General features: G+C 54.0%; 1 protein-coding gene across 1 annotated transcript in view; it reads right to left on the minus strand.

Moving 5' to 3' along the window:
• The window catches only part of MYO18B (myosin XVIIIB), a 56,161-nt gene that overhangs the window by 11,655 nt on the left and 29,288 nt on the right, over nucleotides 1-15,218 (minus strand). Inside the window, exons 31-37 of the mRNA XM_034068431.1 lie at nucleotides 14,781-14,885; nucleotides 11,664-11,810; nucleotides 8,421-8,534; nucleotides 7,961-8,077; nucleotides 7,177-7,260; nucleotides 5,816-5,953; nucleotides 5,157-5,342 (exon numbers count right to left, since the gene is read on the minus strand). Of these exons, the coding sequence (XP_033924322.1) occupies nucleotides 5,157-5,342; nucleotides 5,816-5,953; nucleotides 7,177-7,260; nucleotides 7,961-8,077; nucleotides 8,421-8,534; nucleotides 11,664-11,810; nucleotides 14,781-14,885 (891 nt within the window). The remainder of the gene's footprint in view (nucleotides 1-5,156; nucleotides 5,343-5,815; nucleotides 5,954-7,176; nucleotides 7,261-7,960; nucleotides 8,078-8,420; nucleotides 8,535-11,663; nucleotides 11,811-14,780; nucleotides 14,886-15,218) is intronic.

The raw sequence follows: 15,218 nt of genomic DNA on the forward strand, positions 1-15,218 counted from the left end.
CACGTCCATCACACTGTGCTCATGATGACACCACCGTGGTGGGAAGCAGGCTGCAAACCCCACATCCCACCTGTCTCAATGCTCCATCCCAACTCTCGTGCACAGATATCTTATGTTTTACTCTGCACCCTACAATTGTCTAAAGGAAGAGAATAATTATGTCAATATAATTACATCTCAAATGCCAAAACCCCCTATCTTTGTAATACAAACTGACAAGAATAGCTGCAGCATCAGGCACTGTTATCCCAGGGAGCTACCAGACATCTTTGACACCCGTTTCAATCTAAATGTAAATGCCAGAAGCATTTCCCTTTTAATACAGTAACTGGTCTGAGCATGTGCATTCTCACTCAGGATGAACTGCCCAGCATGGCTGGCTTTTTGTTCCCTCTGAGCAGAAAAGGGAGGGGGGAAAGGGACAGGGGCATCTTCTAAACCCTCGTTGTCTCAAGAGGTTCTTTTTCAACTGATTTTGTCTCCAAAACACATGAAGAACAGTTACAAAGCACTGAACCAATGCAGCAGTGAGACAACCTGGGGGGGCTGTGAAGGATGTCAGGGCAGGCACCAGAGCAGCCACCTTTTATTGCTGTTTGCAGCTCTGCTGTCACAACACAACCCAACAGCTCCCCTCCACCTCGAGTGAAGTGGGATCTAATTAGTCCCACTTGGATTGCGCCTCTTGGTGCCACTGCAGTGCACCTGCACCGTTCATCAATCGTCATTACTTTTAATTAAGCAATTAACTAACGGCTTCTCAGGAAGTTTGAAGTGACAAAATCCAGGCGCTGGAAGTCTCGAGTGAGTGGGAGCAAGCGCAGAGCCTGTAACTGGTGCGAGCAGCCGAAGTGCTGCTGGTCTCCTAAAGAACTCCCTGCTTTAGTGGCAAAGGAATCACACCCTGCCCCACTGGCAATTAGCACGTCTGCAGCATCCCCATCACCTCCGAGGAGCGGCTCCTTTGATGCTCGTTGTGTTACACTTTGTCAAAGCCATTAGATCGTAAAGAAAAGAGCAGCTCAGGATGAGCCGGGAGGGGGCGGCTGGGCCGAGGGATGCGGAGACATCAGAGGGCTCGGCTGGGACCCCGCTGGGAGCTGCGGGTTTGCCCGGCTGGGAGCGCACCATTCCCGGCTGGAGGCACAAACAGCTCCCGCTTCGCTTCTCGGGTTCATTGAAAGCGCCAGAAAAGCCTTTAAAGCTTGTAAATGAAAACAAAAGTGAGATGAGAGAGCTGAGGCTGTGATGTGCAGCACGTTGGGTGCGAGGCGCTAACGGGGCTGCTCTACAAAGGGGGTTTGCCAGCTTAAAAAGCAGAAAAAAGGGTTATTTACACCGTGACTCCCACGTAAAGAGGAAAACCAAAAGTGTGAAAAAAAACTTCACACCTGCACTTGAGTTTGCGGTGAAAAAAGTTAATTATTGCACTGATGAACTTCCCAGCTTCGGTAAAGAAAGAGGATTTTAGCACAGTGCCACCAAGGCCCTGTGGTGCACAGCAGGGCCCCGTGGGGGTGCAGGGTGGCTGGAGGGGATGCAATGAGTCTGACCCCCTCTCCAGCATGAGCCTGCCAACTGGGACTTCATCCCAGCAGGATCAGCCCCTGCTTTTCCATGGGCATCCCAACACAAGGTGGGAAGCACCCGGCTCTCCAGGGCAGGAGGGACCCCAGGGCTCCTGCTGCCACTGAGCTCCATCCCAGAGCTCCCATCCCATCATCCGGCAGCCACTTGATTCTCCCCATGAAACCCGAGCTGTTCAGGCAGTTCAGCCATGAGCAGCACAGCTGCAGGTGCCCTCTTACAGAAACATGAGCTTCTTTGAAGCTTCTCAGTTATTTCTTGGCACCTACTGGAAGAATTAGTGTCTAAAACATGGAATGAGTCCATCCTGGCTTGGTAGCAGCTCACATCTCCCCGCTCTGCTGCAGCAAACCCATGGGTAAGGAGAAGGATGCTCTGCCAGAAGCTCTGTGGAAACAGCTCTGTAAAGGCAAGGTAGGGGACAGGGTCCTCACAGCATCCCTGTTCCTGCCCAGGGCTTTTAGTGGTGGTTGTGGACACCCAAAAGAGCTGAGGAGAGGCATCTTGCAAACAGCCTTGTTCCCCTGGTGCTCATGATGGACCACCTACACCTATCCAGCATCACAGAATGGTTTGGGTTGAAGGGACCCTAAAGCTCATCCAATTCCAACCCCCTGCCATGAGCAGAGACACCTTCCACTGGAGCAGGTTGCTCCAAGTCTCTTCCAACCTGGCTCCTGAGCCATCCAATCATCTCCTGAGCACTGCCACCAGGAGCCATGGCCAGCACCCAGCACCATCCTGTCCTCAAACAGCCTCAAGAGGGAATTCCCAGCCAGTGGCTGGTCCCAGCTCATCACCCTCCACACCCCTGCTCCATGCCTGCTCCCAGCCCTGCTCCATCCTTCCCTGTGCTGCAGTGGGCAGCTTCACCAGGGGATGCTTCTATCAGCACAGGCACAAGCTCATGCACATGCACAATGAGCAGAGACTGGGGCTTGGATTGAAGCTCCCCAGGACTGACTCCAGCTTGGAAATCCATCTCCTGCTTCTGGCTATGACTCAGTCTGTGCCCAGGCGCCTGGGTCTGGCCTGACAGGCTCTGGGTGTCAGCACAGCAGCCGGGAACTGAGGAGCTGTTGTTGCAGGCTGGGATCCAGAGCTTACTGGAAGAGGAGCTACAGCTCCAGAGGAAACCCAGGTCACGCAACCAGAGCAAAGACAGAGACAGGCAGGGCCAAGCGCTGCCCTTGCTGATAGGAAACTTGATTCCCTTGCTGTGATGGCACCTGGCTCGGAAAGTGCTCAAAGCCCATGCTTACAGAATTCCTAAGGCAGAGCTGAGCCATGTGCCTGGCAGGCAGCTCCTGGTCTCCCAGCCCTGCTTCACCATGGATCTCCCTGCTGCCTGCGAACGGCAGGAGGCTGCTTCCCCACTGCCCCAAGCTGGGTTGAAACAAGGGAGGGATGAAAACAGCTGCCCTGAGCATGGCTGAAGGTGCAGGGATGGTGGGGCTGGGCTGTGCAGTGCCACCAGCACTGATAAACACAAGCAGTGAGAACAAAACACCTTATACACAGCACCAGCTCCTGGAACCCAGGAAACAAGATGGGATTTCCAATCCAATCTGTACAATGGATCTGTCCCTTCGACACCTCTCTTTGAGCCTGACAGTGAGTGACAGGCCCATGACATCACCGCTGTGTATTTAAATGAATTAGAAAACCCCTGTTAGGTGCAGACCATGACTTAAGTAATGTTAAGTGAATAATTCATGCAGAATTCATAATGGATGGGGATTTATCAGGAGCAGAGATGGAAGTGGCTTTCTATTAACTATTGATGCTCTCCGCCAGCCTCTCGACAAGCAGGGCTGGGCTCTGCCATCACAGCTCTCCCGAGATGTTTTATTCAAGCACTGTTAAGAGCACACACAGTCTGGGGAACCGCTGTGCTCCTGGGAATGCTGAGGCACCCCTGGCTCCCATGGTGGGCTCATGGAGCCTGGATCACAAGGAGCATCCATCACAAACAGCCATGGGGATAAACCTGGGGTGTGATGGGTCTGGCTCCCTCTTCCTGCAGCAGATCCCAGATAACCCCAAATGTCTGCGTGTCTGGATAAGCCCAGACCCTTCTGCATTTGCTTATGAGTTTGTCTGTTTATGCGGGTTTGTGTCTTATTCCAGGGAGGTGCCTCTAAAATCCCTTTCAGGCTTCTTTGCAAACACCATTTGTGAGAACAGAAGCGTGTGAAGACCGGTGTCTTGCCCACCCGCCATTCACATCCCCACAGGAAGCATTCAAAAAGCTTCTAAAAATACCTGCCCAAACACAAAAATTCAGTGGAAAGAAGCCACCCGTATCCTAACAAACAGCGCATCTGTGTTCCCAAACATCCCATTCCAACAGAGCTGCAATAAACACACAGTTATCACAGCAGCCGAAGCTGTGTGCAGTGCTACCCCACAGGGAGAGCAGTGGGATGCAGCCCAGGGGTGGGATGCTGCGGCCCTGCATCAGAACATCTCATGGCTGCAGAGAGCATCAGTGCCTGCATGGCTCCCACCCAGCGAGGAGCTTTGTCTTGTGGCCAGGAGGGTGACCAGCAGCCGGAGCTGCGTGTGAGCACTTGAGGATTCAGGCTGGCAGAGCCAGGCCAGAGCCTGTTCATGGCACAGCAGGCAGCGGATGTGGAATCATTCACACTACAGCACCATTCCCATCAGAGAGGCTGGCAGCATCGCGTGAAATGAACGCTGAAGTCTCCTTGATTGTTAAATTAAAGATTATTGATAAAATAACTGCTTCTAATGTGGCTCTGCTGCCAGCAGAAATGCAATATCTTTCAATTACTGCTTGGAAGCACGGCTTCCCTTTTGTTTACTGGGAACAACCAACATGAACAGAGATGCTCATGAAGGACTCCAAAATGAAGGTGAATCTATTTCTGCTGTTCTATCGATTTCCAGTTGGGGCTTTGTTTGTGCAGAGCAGGTTCGCTGCCTGTTGGCACCCTCTGAGGAACCACTGTGCCCCCAGGCATTGCTTGGCAAAGCCAGGAGCACCACAAGGAGCCTGGAACACCCTGAGGAGCCCAACAAACACACTGCACAACAGGCTTGGGCACGCTGGATGCTGGCAGGAGAGCATTTCCCCCATGCCAGGGAATGTGCAGCACCACTGCTGTAGTGCCCAACAAGAGGAAAAGCAGCACAGGAGGTGCAGGAATGACCTGAGCAACTCCTCAGCATTTCTTGGATCAGAGCAACCAAAGAAATGTCCTTCCTGGGAACAGCACACGGAGCAGAGGGACTGTCCCTGCTGCCAGCCCAGCCACAGAGAGGTGAATCAGGGAATCACAGAGTGGGTTGGGTTGGAAGGGACCTTAAAGCTCCTCCACCCCCAACCCCTGCCATGGGCAGGGACCCCTTTCACTGGAGCAGCTGCTCCAAGCCCCTGTGTCCAACCTGGCCTTGAGCACTGCCAGGGATGGGGCAGCCACAGCTTCTCTGGGCACCCTGTGCCAGCGCCTCAGCACCCTCCCAGGGAACAGCTTCTGCCTCAGAGCTCAGCTCAGTCTCCCCTCGGGCAGGTTAAAGCTGCTGGCACCGCAGCACTCCCTTACCAGCTCCACACGCCGGCGGCTGGACTCCAGCTCCCTCTGCACCAGCTCATCCATGTCAGCCTTCATCTCCTCCATCCTCCTCTGGTAGTACCTGGTGTTCTCCTTCTCCCGTGCCTCTGACTCTGCCGCCTTCTCCAGCTCCTCACCCATCTTTATGATGCTGTCTCGCAAGCGCAGCACCAGCACCTGGGGAGAAGAGTGTGAGGTGGAGCTGGGGAGGTGGATGTGAGGAGCTAGCAACTGAATGTGCAGACCCCAGTGACCCCGGGGTGCCTGTGGATGTGCTGCTTAATGGGGACAGGGAAGTGTTGTAACTGGGCCTGACGTCCTGACATCTGCACAGCACCAGAGCCTGTTGGAGGGGTGCTGTGGTGGATGTGCTGAGCAGGCAGCCCCATGCTCCATACCCAGAGATAGGGACTGTCTGTCCTTCTGGGCACTTATAGCCCTGCTGGCTTTCAATAGATACCACAGTGAAGCATGTATTGATAATGGCAGGGGCAGGAGCTATATGGGCTGTCCAAAAGCACAGCAGAGCTGGCCAAAGACCCAACCTGTCCCTCCCCAGCCCTCCCTAAGTGCCTTGTCCCAAAGCCAAGGTGCCAGCACCCCTGCCCAGGAGCTCCGCATCCCCTCCAGCATCAGTGAGAAGGTTGTACCTCGAAGCGCTTCATCTGCACGGCCTGGAAGTCCAGCTGGCTCTCCAGGTCACGGATCCGAGCTTCCTGCCGGCTGACGATGGAGCGCTCGGCCGGGCACTGCTCCATGCGCGCTGCTCTGGCCTGCGCTGCCTGCAGCTGGGGGCACAGGCAGAGTCAGCACCTCCTGCCCTGACCCACTCCCTCCCCACATCCCCACCAGTCCCTCGCATCCATCCTGGGGTCCTCATGGCCCCTGAGCTCGCTGATGGGGCATTATGAAAAGCATCTCATTGGGCTTCTTGAAGGATTCCTGCTGCTGGTACCTACGGTAAAGGCATGACAGGAACGTGTGGTTTTGAGTGAAGAGCACGCTGGTGCTGGCCACACCACATATGTCTGGGGCTCTTCTGAGTTCCTCTTCTCACAAACTCTTTGAGGACAGGAGGCAAACTGCAATTTACTCCTATGAGGAAACCTGCCTGGGCCAAGCTGCTCCTTCAGTGCTCACACTGAGCTCTCCAAAGCAAACTGCCCCTTAGCGATGCTGCTCACATTCTGTATTTGACCTAAACCTACAGAGATTTGTTTTCTTTTATCTGGCCTATCTCTAAAGCACCACCCGCTCTGCCTCAGAGGGAGCGAATCCTGCTTGATGCTGGGCAGCTTAACACGCTCCAGCAAAGAACTGGAGTTAATGGGATTACTCATGTTTAAAATGAAATCCACTCTGGGAGTGTTGGTGCAGTCACAGAGGTGAGGCAGTGCAGCACCCACCAGCACCCATCCTGGGGTCAGCCCCATTGCGGGGTCCACCCCATCCCACAGGACCAGCAGCTCAGGAAGGGGAGAGGGAGAAGCCTTGCCAGGAAAAGCTTTCTCCAGCCCAAGGCTATTGCTGGCAGAGCCCTGCAGTGGCCCTGCCCCATCCTGCCCATGGGCCATGCTGCTCCCAAGGGCACTTACAGCACGTCAGGAAGAGAGGAACCTGACTGTGTTAGAACCATAGAATCCCAGCATGATTTGTGTTGGAAGTGATCTTAAAGCTCCTCCAACTCCAACCCTTCCACTGGAGCAGCTGCTCCAAGCCCCTGTGTCCAACCTGGCCTTGAGCACTGCCAGGGATGGGGCAGCCACAGCTTCTCTGGGCACCCTGTGCCAGCGCCTCAGCACCCTCACAGGGAACAGCTTCTGCCTGAGAGCTCAGCTCAGCCTCCCCTGTTCTGGCAGGTTAAAGCCATTGCCCTTGTGGCTTTGTACCCCTGGGTAGAGACTTGGTCTGATATCAGACAAGAACACAGCATCCGCACAGGGCACAGGCATCAGAGGACACCCGGGTGGCTCTCGCTGCTCAGCTCTGGGTGTTACAGAGGAGGATTTACCTTCTCCTGAAGGCTCTGCTTTTCCTTCTTCACATCCTCCACCTGCGTCTGCAGCTCCCGGATCTGAGCAATATCTGCTGCGGACTGAGGGAGGAGAAAGCGCAGCAGGGAGTCAGAGATGGGGGTTTGGAGCACAGGACCCACACCGCAGGGAGCTCGGGGCTGGAGGCTGGTTCCTGCCTGCACCTTCCTACCACCCAAAGAGCCCCTCCTGCACTGGGCTGGAGGAACTTCCTTCTCCGAACTCAGTGCAGCTTCCCTGCATTGGACAGACAGGGATAGAAACCACACTGTCAAGGTCATTTCTGTCCTCAGGGTCCTTTCACATGCAGGCTCGTGGCTCTGTACAATTCACTGACTGTGAGCTGCCAGCCTCACCATCCTCCCCCTGCTCCTCTGGGAGCCTTGGGTTCCCTCAGCTCCAGGGTACAATCCTTTGGGAGAGCCTGCCTTAGGATGCTGCCCAGAAAGCCCTAAGCTGTCTGTCAGCGCTTTCTGAGCTCTGCATGAGAAATCAGCAAAGAAAGAATAGAAAAGGATCCAGAGGAGAAGCTATAGGATTGTGTAGGGTCGTACACTGAAACTAAAGGCTCCCCTTGAAAGAAGGATCAAAGCTATGGATGGGAGGAGCTGGAGCTGTGACCCATCCCTTCCTCTCATCATATCATCCGGTGTCAGGGTCCTCATCCTACTGTGCCCCAATGGGGGCTGATGTTTGCCCCCAGTCAGGCTGTGGGGTTCGCAGGCCCCTTCCCAGGGAGGGAGATGCTGCCCCGGCTCCTACCTGGGCAATCAGAGCCTTGTGCTTTTCCATGAGCTCGTTCAGGTCCTCCTGGTCCATATCAATGCGCTTCAGGAGGTCAGCTCTCTCATGCTGCAGCTGATTGAGCTGCTCATCCACCTGTGGGAGGATTCACGGGGCCCCTTCAGCATCCCACTAGTGCATCCCAGAGCTGCGCAGGCAGTGGAATCCTCTGGGATACACCAGCCTCCAATCCTGTGCTTTACCAGGAGAGGCAAAGGCAGCCCTATCCAGTTGCACCCTTGTAGTCGGTGTATCCACCCATTAAACCACCCTGGGGCTGTTGATGGGTGGGTGATTTAGTAAATCATGGAATGGCTTGGGTTGGACCTTAGAGCTCATCCGGCTCCAACCCCTGCCAGGCAGGGACCCCTTCCTCTAGAGCAGCTGCTCCTGCATCCCTGCCTGGTGATTTAATAAACTTGCATCTCCATGCACACACCAGGGCCTTGCTTCTGCTGAGGGTCTCCAGCTCCATGTGCAAGCTCTCCAGCTGCTGGGCCGCTGCCTGCTGGGTCCTCTGGGCCTCTGCGCACTTCGCTTCGCTCTCTTCCAACTGGGAAAAATCGGGAGAGAGCACAATGAAAGGAGCAGAATCCACGCGCAGATCCCGACATTCCCATTGCCTCCCGGTTTGTTTGCTCTTCGCCCCCAGAGCATCTCCCCTGCTATTGCACCTCTCTCTGCGCGCCCGGCCTCTGCTGCGGCACGGGGGGAGCAGGGATCATTAATTTGCAAAATGATGGGAATTACGTGTAATTCCTGATTAGAGCAATTCATGGCTCCGAGTTTGCAAATGGGCTTTTCACGAGGCAGAAATCACATTTGCAAATACACGCGAAATCCCCCGTTTATAAATGCTAATTTTGCTCCCGGTTTTTATAGCTCAGCCGTTAAGACTTACAATGGTCTTAAATGGGCTGCGAAACATCTGGAAGATGCAGCATCATCCTCCAAGCCCACAGTGCCAGAACGGAGGCGGCTGTACCTGAACAGCCAGTTCCTTCTCTCGCGGTCGGGTTTGTTTCTCCTGTATCATAAAGAAGCCTAAACCCCTCTGCTCATTGCTCATTTCCCACAGCGGCTCCCGGTTTCCCTGCAGAGGATGTAGAGCTCCCAAGGAAATGGGAGCAAGAAGTTGGAGCCTTTTAGGCTATTTTCTCCGGGTTTACTTGGGTTTTTAAACTCCCTTCCTTTAAAACAAAGGCGGATTATGAGGCACTACAACAGCAGCAACCCTCGGCTCATCTCCCTCGATTGTTTGGGGTGACTGAGACCTACTCGAAGTTGAGTGGATAATTTGCTTCCTCAGTGCCTAATCTGCAGGTGAAATGGAAGTCCCTTAAAGTCAATGATTCTTTTTATACTCCTGGCACAGCACCTCTTCCCTCTCCATCCCCGGGCCATAGCAATAGCCTTTCCTACACTGCATCCCCTTCTCACTATCTCTAACCTCTTCAGTGAGAAAACCTCCACCTCCTGGGACCACCACCTCCATCCCTGAGCCCTTCGGTCACCACTGCATGATCCGAGGAACAGATGGGAAGAAATAAACCCAAACATCTTCGTGTCCCCAGCTTTGAGCCTGCCAGAAACTGCTCACTGTGGGAAAGACAAAGCTCTGGCACGGGGGCATTTGGCACTTTGACTGCTACAGAAATGCTGTGTCTGTGCCCAGACTCAGCCTGTGCTGATGGTCGGTCTATTCATACACCTGCAGAGCCATGTGCTGTGCTCCCCTTCCTTCCAGGTGCTGAGAAATAGCCCTTGGGTTTGCATAAGGCTCAGGCATGACCAAAATGAACCAAGTGATGGCTGCTGGGAGGTGTTGATGCCAAGCACAACTGCTGGTGTTGTGACCAAGGGCTTTTCCACCTGCCCAGCTCCAGGCAACTCCAGAATCAACCACATCCACACCAACCACGGCATTTCCCTTGCCACGATCACACTGAAACTCCGGATACTTTAATCCAAGAGAAACACATCCCAGCACCTCTCATTAAAACCCAACCTCCATTTCACTTCGTGTGATGGAATTTTCCCACTTGGGAGGAATAAACTGAAATTCCCCCCCCTCCCAAAATGCATAATGTATGAACTTCAGAACAACAGGAGTTTGTGCTGCACCATCTAGTAAATACCTGCGGAAAAGGGATGCTTCAGCCTTATTAAGAAACAATGCTACACTCACAGCCATATGGATTTTGATTAACGGAAATGTAGCATTTCAGCAAAGTCCTCGTTCCTGGGGAGGTTTGTGGGCTGGTGCGAGGATGCATTGGCTTTTGAGAGAGTCGTCATGAATGCCATTAGAAACGTGCTCCATTTAAAGGATGGAATAAAGAATCATGCGGCATTTTAATGCAGGCAGAGCCCCGGTGCTGGTGGTGCAGTAAAATGTCAGCATCCCCAACAGTTGGGCTTTCTGCTCTCTTCCAAAACAGCAGGCAGCCGGCAGAGGCCAGGAGAGAGCTGGGGTGGGCCATAAGGCACCACAGGAAGAGCAGGAGCCTGCCTGGCTGCAGGGACCAGGCTGCTCAGGGAACAAGGCAGTATTCCCACAACAAGATGGGGCTGGATACCAAGGGTATGGCCATGCTCCACCAGTGCAATCACTGCCTGGTCTGTCAGATCAACCTGTGGAAGGGTCCCTTAGCTCCAGCTCATTGCTGTGAGCTCCATCACTGAGCATAGGGCACTGCTCCATGGGTGGAAAGGAGCAAAGGAGAGGCTGTGCATCATCTCCAGCCTCAAAGCAGGATTCAGGATTTGCTAAGTGCAGCACTGGCCATTAGCTCAATAATGTTCAAGAGAGAACACAGGAGTGCCAGAAATGGCCATTCCCACTGCCCACCCCAGCCATGCCATCCCCTGCCCTGGGTGGCTGGGTCAGTAGCACAAGCATGGGTACAGATGTGAGGATGGGCATGGGCACGGACACTGCACCAGGCCAGGCTCACCTTCCCCTTTCTCCCTCAGCACAGGTGAGAACAGCTGCTGCTCACAGATGTTATTTATGCAGAACTATTACCTCAATTACACATGTGTGTTGCTGGAATTGCTCAGGCTTCCCCATTAGTTTGTTTCCAGGGGAAATGTACAGTACAGATTCATTACTGGGTGGGTTGGAAGGACTGGCACTGTTCACTCAGTCCCAGCATAATGGGATGCACATGGAGGGTCAGCCTGTGGATGGGCAGCCCCATGCCACTCCTGTCCCATGGCAGGGACCCCATGGGACCCTGAGCTCGCCCCAGGGCTGAGGCCATCCCTGGTGTGGTGGGCAAAGTGTGGCACATGGCTGTGAACCTGGACTGTCGGCTCTTGAACTATGGCAAATCCATGGCAATCCCTGCTCCTGCATTACAGCATCCCTATGGCAACGCCTCCCAAACGAGGCACTGCTCCTTATTAGACAGGCAGAAAACACACTCAACAGAAGGTAATTAATAGGGATGCGGGGAAAATAAAGGAGGCAAAAAGATACTTAAGCCCTGTTGGCTTCATGACAGAGAAGTGCTCCTCACAAGGAGGCCCTCATCAGTGCAAGAGGCACTTCTCACCACGGCCTGGCACAGCACAGGGTCCCTTCACCACCATTAAACCCAGGAGATGTGGGAATGCCTCTCGCAGGGTCCCACTGAGGGGTGATGCTCCAGGGCAGGGAGATACCGGCAGCACCCACCTGCCTGCGCAGGCGCTCCATGTCCTGGGCACTGGTACCCGGCTCTGTGGGCACTGCCACCAGCAGCTGTACATCAGCGAGCAGAGCCCGTGTCCGGCGCAGGTCCCGCCGCAGCCGCTTCTCCACATCGAAGTCCCGGTGGCCGATCTGGGGAGGGAGGAAGGGTTGTCCTGAGCGCTGCTGCCCCATTCCACCCCACAAAGCCTCCATTGGACCGAGGTGTTCCCCGCACAGTCTGAGAATAGGGAAACACGCTGGGAATGCTGAAGGTGATACAAGAAGATAGCAAATATCTATGTGCAAATATTACCATTTTCCATCTATCAAATCATGGAATCCCTGCCTGGTTTGGGTTGAAGGGAACTTAAATCCCATCCAGCTCCAACCCCTGCCATGGGCAGGGACCCCTTCCACTGGAGCAGCTGCTCCAAGCCCCTGTGTCCAACCTGGCCTTGAGAACTGCCAGGGATGGGGCAGCCACAGCTTCTCTGGGCACCCTGTGCCAGCGCCTCAGCACCCTCACAGGGAAGAGATTGTGCCTAAGAGCTCAGCTCAGCCTCCCTTCTTCCATCTTATTAATTCTTAAAATCTTATTTAATTTTTTAACTAATATTATTTACTTTATTTAATTGAATTATTATTTTCATTATTATAATGATTTAATAGTTGGTGAAAGTGAGAAAATAAACTTTGTAAACACTAAAACTAACAGATTCCACCAAAACACCACGTTTTTCCCTATCAGAAAGCTGTTTCTCTGAAAGCATTTGCCCTCCCCTGGTGTCCATCAGCCACGTGCCAGCCCTGTGACCACCCATAGGATCGATGCACAGCCTGGCTATGAAATCAGGGGGGACAGGCAGGGTTCCCAGTTCTGGAGCAAACTGTCCTCTTACCACTGAGCATGTCAACCCCCATGATGCAAGGAGCAGGGCCAGAGAAGGGCAGTGCCCAGTGTCTGCATTGAGACCTGGCACAGGAAAGTCACGGTATGAAAGCAAAAACAGCCAGAAAACCCCTCTGCTGCTTTGGGGAAAACAGTGCCCAAGGCAAGAGAAAGCCAGCACAAGGGGGGAAGGGAAGAAAACACCAAACACCAGCAAGGAAAGCTCCAACAGGAGTTATTTACACGACTCTACTGCAAAGCATCTGGAATCCCCTGGCAGCTACAGAGGGATGTATCTGATGCTGCTGCTGTTGCTGCAGCATCACTGCTGGGTGATCTGGATGCTCATCCCAGGCCTGTGGTGTCCCTGTGTTACTCTGAAGCCTTTTAAAGAAGGGAAGTGGGAAGCACCTTGGAAAAAAAGCCCTTTCCACTCCCCACTGAAGCAGAGAGCAACCATGGTTACCAGGATGAGAGAATTAGAGACAGCAAATAAACAGGGACGTGGTGTCAGTGCTGGATTTCTGCCCAATTGAGGTACAAGAGCATCTCCACGGAGCCTGTTTTCCGCATCTCTTCTTGTTTCAAAGCTCTTCTCCCATTTTCTGTTCAGTGGCTAAAATTCATTGTGCGGCTCTGCCCCCGTAACCGGTTCTGGGGCTGGAACCAGAAACCATCCCAGCTCCATTTCCTTCATTAGTTTGCTGAGTTTCTTTCCCCTGCTTTCATAAACCACTCTGAAGCACAGTGTCCTCTGTAAATCACCGTGTTTACAGCAACCCTGCAGCGCAGCAGGCTGCTGCTATCCCTGCCATCCCTACGGATGGGCTCTTGGATGCCGCTCAGCATCCTTTCCCTGTAGCTCAGGGTCTACCCTGATGGATTTTGTGCCATCAGTGGCAGCTGCCACCACCTCCCACCATTGCAGCCTGGTGCTTTTCAAGTTAAAAAGCTGGGATTTCATTCAGTAGCTGGTCACAAGCACTGTGGCAATTCCCTACCTGCACTGTTCCATCCCTTTGTCCCCTACCACGTCCACTGCCCTCACTGGGGCCAGGCCTGTTCAGGAGAAGGTGCCTTTCCTCAAGAGCCCTCTCCTCATCCATCTTAGTTCTCCTCCACTGAGCAGGAGGGACGTGCTGGACTGAGAGGCACTTGTAATCATATCCTGCTTTTATACAGCGAGATTTATACTGACAGCTCCCAAAGCATTTTATAAGCCAGGAGCAGGGGCGATGTTATGGATAAACCTCATTGGACCATTTTGTGTCTATGTGAAATATGCCCAGCATTCCAGTGTTCCCGGAGTCATCTCATGGGATGAACACATGCAACTGCCAGGGTTGGTGAGCTGGTGAAACCCAGCTTGTGCCAGAGGCTGGAGAGCATGGTGCCTAACAACCGGATAACCGGCTCCTTCTCTGCTGTGTGCAGGGGGGTGCAGTGTGATGGAGGCACCAGCACCAGGGAGCCCTGGGGTGCACCAGCACTGAGATGGACTCTGAACACACCACTCTGATGCCACCCTCAGCCCCAGCAGCCCCTTGACCCCAGGGAAGGGCCAGGCAGGACCTCACTTGGTCTCCACAGCAGGAGCTGTGCATGAGGCAGCCCCTGGACGTGGGTGATGCCAAGTGATGCCCAGCCCGATAAATGCTGCTCAATGAGGCTGCTTTCAGCCCCTCGCCTTCTAATTTAACAGGGAGCAGCTGTGTGTGTTTTTCCCATTACATGCACTTCAATCACTGCCACAGACACATTAGAGAGTGAAAAAGGATTTGTTCAACAAATGTGTCTGGGGTAGAATTCCTCCGCAAAGAGCGGAATGGGATGAACTGCCTTCCTGGGCAGCTGGAGCTGCTCCAGCCGTTTGGCTCATGAAAATACCAGCAAAAAGCAGATGACTCCCCCAGTTTAGAGAATCCCCAGTTCCCCTCCATGGGGCTGGCTGGGCCCTGCACAATGCCTGCAGCCCCAGAGCCCTCCCAGCACCCAGTGCCTGCTGCAGCATGTGCCACTGCTCGGATGGGCAGCATCTGGAAGGGCATCGCTGCCAGCTGAGCGTGAAGAACCAAGCTGCTGCCCATCCATACACACACACTCACATTCACACCCCTTTTGTTACATGTTTTGAGCCAGGGCATGGGTTTAGCAGCCAGGAGGTAGCAGGCAGGAGAGCAGAGTGAGCTTCTCCCCACCAGCAGCCTCTGGGGTGGGCTCTGTGCTCTTACCTGCTCACACAAGGTGCTGATGAGCCCTTCCAGGTCCTGCTTCTCATGCAGCACCATCTGCTTCTCCTCATGCTCCTGTTCCAGCTGCATCTCCAGCTGCCGGAGCTGTGCATGGGAGACAACCACAGCCGTGCTCAGAGCCCAGCATCCCCTGCCAAGGCTCTGTGTGGCACAGCCACAGCAGCCCCAGGATGGTGCACATTGAGACCTCCCATCACCACAGCCAGCGCTGGGGACCAGGGATGGGCCACATCCCCTGCAGCATCTGCTGCCCTCAGGCAGTGCAATGGCTGGGGGAGCAAGGGGAAGCACTCCAGGAACTATTTAAGCCAATCCACACCCAGAGGCCCTCAAGGGGTGCCCCTGCAGCTCTGGAGCAGTAACACAGGGCCTTCAGCCACCTAGGACTTGGCTCCAATCCCTGCCACTGCTGAGAAA

The sequence above is a fragment of the Melopsittacus undulatus genome, chromosome 12 (genome assembly GCF_012275295.1).
Source record: "Melopsittacus undulatus isolate bMelUnd1 chromosome 12, bMelUnd1.mat.Z, whole genome shotgun sequence".
Lineage (NCBI taxonomy): Eukaryota > Metazoa > Chordata > Aves > Psittaciformes > Psittaculidae > Melopsittacus > Melopsittacus undulatus.